The sequence below is a fragment of the Euleptes europaea genome, chromosome 2, assembly GCF_029931775.1.
Source record: "Euleptes europaea isolate rEulEur1 chromosome 2, rEulEur1.hap1, whole genome shotgun sequence".
In the NCBI taxonomy this organism is placed as follows: domain Eukaryota; kingdom Metazoa; phylum Chordata; class Lepidosauria; order Squamata; family Sphaerodactylidae; genus Euleptes; species Euleptes europaea.
Genome location: NC_079313.1, coordinates 99229921 through 99240766, shown reverse-complemented (window position 1 = coordinate 99240766; position 10846 = coordinate 99229921). Strand labels below are relative to the sequence as shown.

At 43.8% G+C, this 10846-nt stretch overlaps 1 protein-coding gene across 1 annotated transcript; it reads right to left on the bottom strand.

Annotated features, from left to right (window-relative positions):
- Nucleotides 1-1766: 1766 nt before the first annotated feature.
- OLFML3 (olfactomedin like 3) lies at nt 1767-9228 on the bottom strand. The gene is made up of 3 exons (XM_056844579.1): nt 9058-9228; nt 7895-8180; nt 1767-2552 (listed from the first exon to the last, which is right to left on the bottom strand). Exons 1-3 carry the CDS (start codon nt 9166-9168, stop codon nt 1768-1770), a joined length of 1182 nt encoding a protein of 393 aa, XP_056700557.1. The 5' UTR covers nt 9169-9228; the 3' UTR covers nt 1767.
- Nucleotides 9229-10846: the final 1618 nt, after the last annotated feature.

Below are 10846 nucleotides of genomic sequence, written 5' to 3'. Positions count from 1 at the left end.
GGGAGGGGAGGAGAGACCAATAGATACTGCATCCTGGGGACTGAAGAAAGATGACAGTGTCATTGGGAGGGGTTGTGGCTCAGTGGTAGAGCATCTGCTTGGCATGCAGAAGGTCTCAGATTCAATCCTCGGCATCTCTAGTTAAAGGATCTGGCAGCAGATGATGTGAAAGACCTCTGCCTGATACTCTGGAGAGTAGCTGCCAGTCTGAATAGACAATGCTGACTTTGATGGACCATGGTAGTTGTGAATTTCCTGCATTGTGCAGGGGGTTGGACTTGATGACCCTGGTGGTCCCTTCCAACTCTATGATTCTATGATTCTAAGGATATAATTCAGTAAAAGGCAGATTCATGTGTTCATTTCCAGAAATCTTGTTTTTTCATGACTGGTATGAACATTACATGTCTTCATGTTTATGCAGTCCTCACTCCTCTCTGCTCTTTTCCCACATGAAATTTGATTGATAGCTTCCTGGTTTGGGAAGCCTTCAGTTAAACTCCAGTTTGCTGGTGAGGTCCAAATGTGGCCTTGATTTCCTTTTGAGAGAGATTCTTCCTGTAAGGCCTCACACAAATCTATCTCAATAGCTGTGCTAAGGCACATTCTAAGATCTTTGCCTAGACTGATCACAGGATTAGTCCCTCTTCAATAAGGAACAAAGTTTTGTGAAAAGAAAAGCACAAGCAAACTGCAATTCAGGGGCAGATCTCACAATGAGGAGTGGACCACACCAACTACTTTTTCATATGCATGCAAAAAAAAAAACGTCTGGCACAATTATGCTTGGATTCACTGAGAGGAGACATTTAAAAATAACAAGAGAAATAATAAGGTACAACAAATAAGTAGGAAGCTGCCACCTGGACTACCCAATTATAGCATCTGAGTTCCCAAAAACACAAGTTCCTTTGGAAGGGCAGGAAAAATAAGAAGTACAATATGTCTCACACTCTTGTTAAATTAACAGAAGCCTCTGGGAGCATCTTTTATAGCAGTGCAAACTCTAGTTGCCTGGCCTTGGGGTCATGAGTGCCTGCCCACTCACCCATATGAGCAATGAACTGAAAATCCTGCCAGGCTGTGTTTTTGGAGAAGGGAAAGTCTGTAGAATGGCAGTTCTAGTTGGGAGATGCCAGCTTGATTTCTAAGTTATAGGGCAATGGAAAAAATTGGGAATATGTATCCCTCTCTAGAAACTAAGTTTGATTTAAAGTGTTCTGCAAATTATTGGATAGAACGTGTGTGTGTGTTTCCAGTAGATGAGAAATTTTAATTCTAAAAGGCTATTTCAGTTTTAACTGCTTAAGCTAAAAATAAGAAAAGAATGACAGTTGTAATACAAGATAAAGATAATTTCTGTCTTACTTAAATGTCTTTTTTTACAAGATAAATTATCTGCACTTTTATTGCAAAATGTCATTCTTTTGTTGTTGCCGTTCAGTTGTTTTTCTCTTTAGCTAGTTGAAACTGAACTAGTCTTTTTTTAAAAGAAAGTAAATATCTTCCATTTTATATAGATGTATATTATACGTTCAATAATTTGCAGAATAGTTGTAATCAAGCCTAATCTGTGTATGAACAGTTCACCCTAATAATTGAGGAATGTGAAAACATCTCTCTCTCTCTCTCTTTTAATACTCCAGCTGCTACTTTCAGTGGCTGCTAATGTTCTCAGGAGCTGAACATGCCACAGCGCCCCTTGGTATGAGTGGGTGGCTGAGTCACAGGAACATGTCCCTGATGCTGTCTCCGACAGAGCCCTTCTCAGACCTCAGTCTTCTTCTTCATCTCCATACGGTAGATGATCTGATAGCCATCATCCCAGGCATAGATCTGTCTCTCTTTGGGGTTGTATTTCATACTGGAGTGAGAACCATACCGCTTGGGGAAATAGACCAGGGCAGCATCTTCAGACGCCATAGAGCCACTGACATCAAAGACACACTGGATACGGGACCGACTGGGCAGCCGGGTATTGTACACCACATAGAGGGCTCCACAGATGACAAAGGCACTCTCCGCGTTCTCCCGGGGGCACGGTGTGTCCCACATTTGCTCTATGTCTAGTGATGCAGGGTCTAGTTTGGCCAGTGCAATATTCTTCTCATTCTCTTGTGTGGCATAGATGGCCCAGAGTCCTTCTTCATCAGCTACCAGATCAATGTAGTTGTAAAATGAAAGACCAAAGACAGGGATCTGCTCCTCAGCAGGGAAGACAGAGCTGTCAACAATAGTCTTGTTGGCCAAACTGAATTTGATGACCTGGAATGTGCCATGTCGCCGGATATAATAAAGGTGGCCCCCATATACCAAGTGTCCCGTGCCCACCCATGGATAGGGTAGCCTGATACGTGCTGCCTTTCGGGTAGCAGAAAAGAGTGTGAATTCCCTCATCCTGGGAAAAACATATACCGTATCATTGCTGGTGCCATCAAACACATAGATCTTCTCTGAATTCCCTAATGGGTCTTTGGTCCACAGTCCAGCAGTGCTGCCAAAACGCTTTAGAATCTTCATGGATTTCACTTGGGAGATAGTATCACTGCAATCTGGAAAGAATAGTTACAGAAGGTTTAAGCTTTGTTCTCTAACACAAACTTGTAGCTCAGAATTTCAAAAAAAAGGATACTAAAACACAACATAGAATCATAGAATCATAAAGTTGGAAGGGACCACCAGAGTCATCTAGTCCAACCCCCTGCCCAATGCAGGAAATTAACAACTCCCTCCCTCCCACATCCCCAGTGACCCCAACCCTCCCCCTGCCATGCAGGATCCCACAATCAAAGCACTCCCGACAGATGGCCATCCAGCCTCTGCTTAAAGATCTCCAAAGACGGGGACTCCACCACCCTCTGAGGCAGTGCATTCCACCATCGAACAGCCCTCACCATCAGAAAGTTCTTCCTAATGTTTAGGTGGAACCACTTTTCTATTAGTTTAAATCCATTACTCCGTGTCCTAGTCACTGGAGCAACAGAGAACAAGCTAGTTCCCTCATCAACATGACATCCCTTCAAATATTTAAACATGGCTATCATGTCTCCCCTCAACCTTCTCTTCTCCAAACTAAACAAACCCAACTCCCTAAGTCTCTCCTCATAGGGATTCCAGACCTTTGACCATTCTGGTCGCCCTCCTCTGGACATGCTCCAACTTGTCAACATCCTTCTTAAATTGTGGAGCCCAAAACTGGACACTGTATTCCAAGTGAGTGACCAATGCAAAATACAGTGGTAGTATTACTTCCCTTGATCTAGACACAATACTCCTATTACTCAATACCCAATACATTATTATTATGTCATGATAAACCATAGTTGTTTAAGTTACAGTTTGTTGCACAAACCCTAGTTAGTCTACCAGACATACATAACAGACTACATACAGTTTGTTTGTAAACCCCAGTTAGTCTGCTGCTTGACTCCTTTGCTTCCCCTAAGCAGAATCACAGAATACTGTCCTGATCTCTGTTGTACTATGTGGCAAAGCATTACTTCATATGCGGTCTGCTCGCTAACATCCCAAACCAATGGGCAGGCAACAGGCAGAGAAATCTAGGGGAAACCCTGGAGATCTTTGGATCCCCTCAGAGATCTTCTGCTCTCAGCTAAGCTAATTATCAGCCAGCCTCCTCTCTCTCTCTCGCCTTTTCAGTCTTCTCTGCATTCCCTAAACATTTTTGCTCTGAACGAAAATAGAGCTTTTACAGCCTTTCTCTCTTGCTATTTTACTACATTCCTTTAATTTGTTTTTCTCTCAGAAATAAAATAAACTCTTGAGAAGAAACAGATGGTCATGGCCAGGCCACTCACTCACTTGCTATCTCCTTGGATCCAAAGGTGGCTTTTGAACTGACATTTTTCTTTATGGGGAGGAAGATATGGCTGTTGGTGAGTGAAGGGAGTGTGGAACTCTCAGGGGTAGTAGAATATCATACCAGGGGTGCATTCATGAAAGCAGCCTCAGAAGAAGTCTGCCCTGTATGTTTATGCTGCCCTGCATGTTTATCGGGGACACACCAGAGATCTAGCAATGGTTAATATCACCTGCTTAGCTTTTACAGCCCCTCAGCAGTGCAGGGCCCAAGCTGTTCAAGCCTGGCTATGGTCCCTATGGCTTCTAGTAGGTCTCTTCCCCTCCTTCTTCCTCTAGGCTGAACTTTCTCTCCTTCTCAGTCCCCCCAACTCCATCTACTAGTCTCCACTGGCCTGGAGACCACAATACCGCACTTCCATAGCAGCCCTCTAAAACCCATCCATCATCACTCTGCCTGGGTGCAAGATTTGACCACCTCCTTTCACAGCAGCTCTCCTGCCCAGCTTCCTCCAGGTAAGGCCAGACATTTGGGCTGAATTCCAGTGACCCATGTATTGGTGGTTGTGGGGAAAGGGACACAGAGCAGGGAGGGTAGGCCCTGAGAAAACGCTAGCGTAGCCAAATGCCACTGGAGCAGTTACGTTGTTGTGCTGTTCTGACCAACATTAGCCAAACAAACAGAACTCGATCTTCTTAATTTGGATGTCAGCATCTCTTCTTCTACTAACCATTAGTTAGCTAAAGAAGTCAGAATGCCAGCTGAGCTTCCACCAACAAGCCATTGCTTCTTGGGAAGCCTGCGCTCCAACACTGTACTAAACTGGAGTTTAATCAAATGGTAGTCTATAACCGATCGTTTATCATGAAGTCTGAATGCAGTACAGTCAGGTGAGCAAATCACAGAGTTGGATTCACATTATATTTTCCATCAGTGAAATGGAAATTTTCTGCCTCCCCCCACCCACCCACTGCGACCCACTTATTTCCACAGAATTCTGCTCTTGGGAGGGATAAGAGAATCCACAGGTACACCAAGAGGGGGGCTTGAGCTGGGAAGGGGGAATAAGTGGAAATCGCCAATCTAGTTTGGATGTAACCTATAAATGCCTGCATGTCTGCTTTGTTCAGAATCTGGTGGGTTTTCCCCCTCCAGATTTCTGGGACTCTCAGAAATGCTTGTCATGAGTATGTTTGCACCTAGACTTTCAAAGAGCTGTCGTTTACACCCACATTAGCTCCAGCAGTAAAGTGTTCCACTTTATGTTCTATTTGCATGGCCACCTCAGTGAGGATTAAACTACTGATGTTCCTCTTTTAATTTGCACCCATGCTGAGAAAAAAGGTAATGTTTATCCTACATTCCCTTACTTTGAGTGATGACTTTGAAAAGTGTGCTCCAACCAATTATGTTAATTCAAGAGGAAAGAAATGGTTACACATTCCTCCAGAACTCTCCCCACAGTCTTTAAGACTGCTCACCTTCAACACAAAGCTGTGCTGGGTACCCAAGAAGGTACAGTTGGCTGCAGGGTTTAAATTTTCCCTCATCGCCATCATCATTTATTAGTTATAAAAGTACTTACGATAGTCAATGTATTATACAGGATTAAAATCATACAGGCCCCTTCCTTAAGGTTCACCATTTAGGAGGGGAAAATAGGAAATTGTGCTTCCCTTACAATAGTCCCGTGTATGGAACTCTGTCACTGGATCAAGATAATGCGCGATAGGTCTCTCCATGGCTATCAGTCATTATAGCTAAGAATGAAGGCTCCATGTTCTCATGGAGAAGCCCAAAATAACTAATACCACCATCTGTACTCTGAGCTATCTGTAAACATCTGACTAGCTGCTGTTGCTGGATCAGGCCAAAGATCTGCCCTCCAAGGCCTCTGGTGAGCAAAGCTATATAGAGAGATTGGTGATCATGCTATGTATATTCACAGTGGGGTGGGGATGCATTCAGAAGATTTCAATTTTTGTTGATTTCTGCAGACTGGTCCCTCATTAAAGGGAATCATGAGCCTTAGGGGAGGAGCTTGGCTCAGTGGTAGAGCATCCGCTTTGCATGCAGAAGGTCTCTGATTCAATCCCTGGCATCTCTGATTACAACAGGATCTGGGGTAACTGGGGTTCTCAAAGATCTGTTCTCTGTTTGAGGCCCTGGAGAGCTATTGCCAGTGAGAGTAGACAATACTGAGGCAAATGGACCAATGGTATAAGGCAGCTTCATATGTTCATTATTCATTTACCTCAGAAACGGAAAATGCACCATTTGGACAGCTTAAATGAGATTCCAAATCTCGTTGAATAGCTGAGACCAAACTTGCTTGTTTACAGAGCGTCCTAAACAACAATAAGTTGTTTCTGATTTATTTCTGGCAAACTTGTTGTTTTTTTCTTGGCAATGCGCAGATTAGCTTCAGTGATTTATATCTAAGCTTTTATTAATATATATAGTCCTGCCATTCCCTATTTCAATAGCTGACAGGACAGGAAAGCAATGCAGAGGACATTGAAATGTTTTGTTGAGTGCATTTCTTGCCCAGTTCTCCTCAGACGCTAGTGTGCAAAGGAAGACTCAGTCCATTTTCCCAACCGCAAATGGCCTGGGGGTGTTATTTGCCTCATGGTGGGGCTGCAAGTGCAAACATTCAGTGCAAAAGCAGACCTCTGATGGGGCAAATAATGACCCCCTGGGGACCCTTTGAGTTAGGAAAAGGGTGTGAGGGGACAAAGCTGATCGAGCCACACTGAACCATGCTATTGTAACACTGAGGGTAGATCACTATAATGACCTTTGTCTGGGACTGCCCTTGAAGATGATGCCGACACTCCATCTGGACCAGAACGTAGCAGCTCATCTACTGACAGGAGTCAGGAGGACAACTCATATGACAGCAATATTATATCATCTACAGTTTGTTTCCAAACTCAGTTGAAGGTGGTGGTTTTGACCTTTAAAGCCCGTTACTGTCTGTGTCTCACATACTTGAGGGACCATCTCTCCCCAAATGAGGCAGGATGGATTTTAAGATCCTCCCTAAAAGAGATAAGAACTGCGGCTGCCCAGGTAAGATTGTTCTCAGGACCAAACTAGATGTTATGACATCTTGGGCCACCACCATTTTAGAAGTGACTTCAAACCATTTCAGAATGCTGTGAGGACCCAATCCTGATTGGGCCCACAGGGCAGTGGGACAAGGCAATCTTGTGTCCCCACTCCAACAGGGAGCTGTTTCGGCACTTATAGAATCATAGAATCATAGAGCTGGAAGGTACCAGGGTCATCTAGTCCAACCCCCAGCACAATGCAGGAAATTCTGAACTACTTCAAAAGCTGCAGGGAGACAAGTCACCTGGTCCTGCACTCTGTAGGCCATTGCAGCATTTTTAAATGGTTCAAGTTCACCTCTAAAATGATGGCAGTGTCTACGGGTTGTGGACATTGTAATGTCTGGTTTGGCCCTCAGTAGCTGCCCTGTCAGTTGAGGTAAAGTTGCCTCTTCTCTCTGACTGTTCAGACAGCAGCGTAAGGCAATGCTGTTTACTCGGGCTCAGACTTGAACTAATCATGCTTATTAAGTTTAATGTCTAATGATCGCTTAGAGTTTTTAAATTTGTTTAAAACTAGTTTATATTTGGAAACCACTTTAAGAATGATGAAAAGTGTATAAAACATGTTAAATAAATATTATGGGGCTTTGAGCTATCTTGCTCTCATTTGGTAACTGGCCCTCTTTAATTTCGTATTGCCAATTTTAGTAACCTTGCCAGTTCTCAGTCACTAACCTTTAGGTCAACAAATAAAGCGTCCAGTATGCTTTTCCCCAGTCTAGTGCTAGACTTCACATTTAACCCTTTAACACAAGGCACATAACTGCATGGCACTCCCCCTACCACCACCAACAAGCAAGGCAACTGCATTTGCAGCTAGGCCTATACACACACATTTGTCTCATGAAGACCAGACATAGAACATGTGGTCCATGTCAGGGACTTGTGGGAGATCACTGCATGTCTGCGTTGGCAGAATGTATTACAAGTATAAGCTGTGAGGACTTCTTCTCACCTGTCAGTATCTCGTACTTCTCATTCTTGCGCTTTTTGCCTGTGGAGACCTGATTTTCCACAAGCTTCTCATCTACCTCCACACAAGGTGGAGCAGGATTTTGGGTTTCAAGGTAGTCCACCTCACGCTCCAGCCGATCCACCCTCACTGCTGTGTTCTCTACCTCCACCCGGATGGTCTCCCGTTCTTTCTCCACGGATTCCAGCATGGACAGCACCTTGTTTTTAAAATCCCTCAGCTCAGTGGAGTAACGACTGCTCTGATCGTGCCACTGGGAGATCCGCTCCTGTGGAAAGAAAGGGAAACAAAAACTTTAGGGATGAAAGATATGAAGCTCTACGACAAGCAAGTATTCATTCAGGAGAGGGTAAAAGTACCCAATCCTGACACGTTGAAAAAAATCACCAGCCTGAAACTCTAACCCTGTTCACACCACCAGGTACAGCGGATATAATAAGACTATAGGAGTATCAGTACTGCAGGCTAAAAAAACCAAGTGTCTCACAATCATGTTTGCCTTTTGGAAATAAGCAAGAGGCGTTCATTTCTCACTGTGCACTATGCATTACACTCTCAAGATTCTCTGCAAACTTTTCTTCTTATATGATTGTAGAAATCAGCAAGTCTTAACAGCCTTTCTTATCCTCCCAGTCAGTGCTTTGGATCCAGCTGCTAAAATTCAGTAGCCACTGCAGGGTTATCAAATAAAGATATAATGGCAAATGTTTTAAGTAGAATAGAAAGCTATGCACCCTTTGGGTTCTAAAATGAGGGATTCTACGGAGCTATGAAATGCCAAAGTAGAGAACAAGGTTGGAAAATTATCTCAGAACATCTTGAACTTCCTATAAAGAGAAACTACCCCAACAGGGCAGCCTGAGACTTCCCCATATCTACCCAACCCTCTCAACTTGCCAACACTTGTGGGTGAAGGGTGGGTATGGCTCTCTGTTGTAGCTCAGCTCCTTAGCTTAAATTGTAGTTCAAGAATCATTTTCAAACCTTGAAGTCAGTCCCCAGTTAGGCATTGATTTCTTCTATCTGGCTGCGGCAAGTAACTCCAGAGCCAATGTCCATAACTGCATAATGGAACTCTCCTAGCCCTGTGTGTATCAAATCCAGAGCGGGGTGCCTCGTTTGCCATTCTGGTCTCATGTTCTCACCTCTAAGACGGCCAGCCTTCTTTCCATGTACTCCATCAACTGTTGTTGTTGTTGCCCGTGGATGGTATCAGCCAGGATAACCAGCAGAAGAAAGGCATTTTGGGGAGCCATGACTGTACCTGGGGTCTTGCGCTTTGCCAGCGATCTCTGCACCGGATTCTAGCTCACACCATTGGAATGTTTTGACAGTTTCTCCGTAAAAAGAGGGGAGGGAACACAGACTCTCATTTGCTAGTTTTTTATTGAATCCAGATGGCTACATTTGGAGGAAAGAGATTGCTCCAATGAGGCTCACTTTGAGTGTTAACTCCTTTCCTGCCAGAATCGTTTGAGCACCAAAGGAGAGAGAAGGTTCTGCAGTTCCACAATTAGCAAGGCAATTGGAATAACCTCTAGGTTAGGCGCTGCAACCTAATGGCAGTGAGAAGCAGGCTAATCTTTGCTGGGGCCTCAATGCTGGAACGCTTATCCTAGGATAATAACTCCTGAATTAACTTTAGCAGTCATAACAGAAATTTTTGCTTATGTGGACAATGTGCCATTGTTTAATCCTTCTGGGTTGTCCCTTGGGTGAGAATACCCAGTGGCTGTGAGGTATTGTCTAATTATATTATATTAATTATATATGCAGGGGGTTGGACTAGATGACCCTGGTGGTCCCTTCCAACTCTATGATTCTATGATTTTATATCAGCGTGATTTGGATCTGGGGAGGGGAGAGAGACCATCGTGATATGTGACTTGGCTGGCCCAAGTAACTGTGGTTACCTGCATGCTGGTTTTAGGAGACAAAAGAACTTAGCTGCTAAAGAGGTCAAAAGAAATACTTAGGCCCTAAGCATTCATTGTAGAGCATTCTACAATGCATTCATTACTTTATGTATAGCAAAGGGGAAAGTTGGTTCTTGTAGGTTATCCGGGCTGTGTAACCGTGGTCTTGGAATTTTCTTTCCTGACGTTTCGCCAGCAACTGTGGCAGGCATCTTCAGAGTAGTAACACTGAAGGACAGTGTCTCTCAGTGTCAAGGGTGTAGGAAGAGTAATATATAGTCAGAAAGGGGTTGGGTTTGAGCTGAGTATTGTCCTGCAAAAGTATTGTCCTGTAAGTATCAAGATAATGTGCTAATGAGGGTATGGTATGTTAATATGGAACCATTGTATCCTGAAGTGATCTGTTAATGTGTGTAATCCTAAACTAATCTGTATGGCTATTGTTGAATGTTGTCTTTGTCTGGAGGTTTTTCAGGGCAGGAAGCCAAGCCTTATTCATTCTTAAACTCTCCTCTTTTCTGTTAAAGTTGTGCTGATGTTTATGAATTTCATAAAGGGGAAAGTTGTTTCTGACTTTACTATGCTGAAATGTCTACACAGTGAATATTACCACATAATTACTGTATGCAGCAATCTGTTCTGGGGCCTCCACAACATGTTCTGCCTGGGCCTTTTGATATCCCTTGGTGGGAGGGCAGATGTCATGAAGCACATTATTATATTGATTTGCCTTCTTTCCACATAGGGTTGCCAATCTCGAGGTGGTGGCTGGAGATCTTCCACTATTACAATAAATCTCCCGGCAACAGACAGTTCACCTGGAGAAAATGGCAGCTTTAGAAGGTGGACTCTATGGCATTATGGCCCATTGAAGTCCCTCCCCAAATCCTGCCCTGCTCAAGCTCCACATTCAAAATCTCCAGGTATTTCCCAACCTTATTTCCATATGAAGCTGCCTGATACTTTGTCAGACCACTGATCCTCAAAACAGAGTCTTGGATTCTAAACCCAACCCAGG

Excerpts from the sequence above, each read along its gene's own strand:
- OLFML3 (XM_056844579.1), bottom strand. The coding sequence starts at position 9,168 with ATGGCTCCCCAAAATGCCTTTCTTCTGCTGGTTATCCTGGCTGATACC. Across the intron at positions 8,181-9,057 it reads GAAGGCTGGCCGTCTTAGAG|GAGCGGATCTCCCAGTGGCA; the intron begins GTGAGAACATGA and ends TTCTTTCCACAG. Across the intron at positions 2,553-7,894 it reads GAAGTACGAGATACTGACAG|ATTGCAGTGATACTATCTCC; the intron begins GTGAGAAGAAGT and ends TATTCTTTCCAG.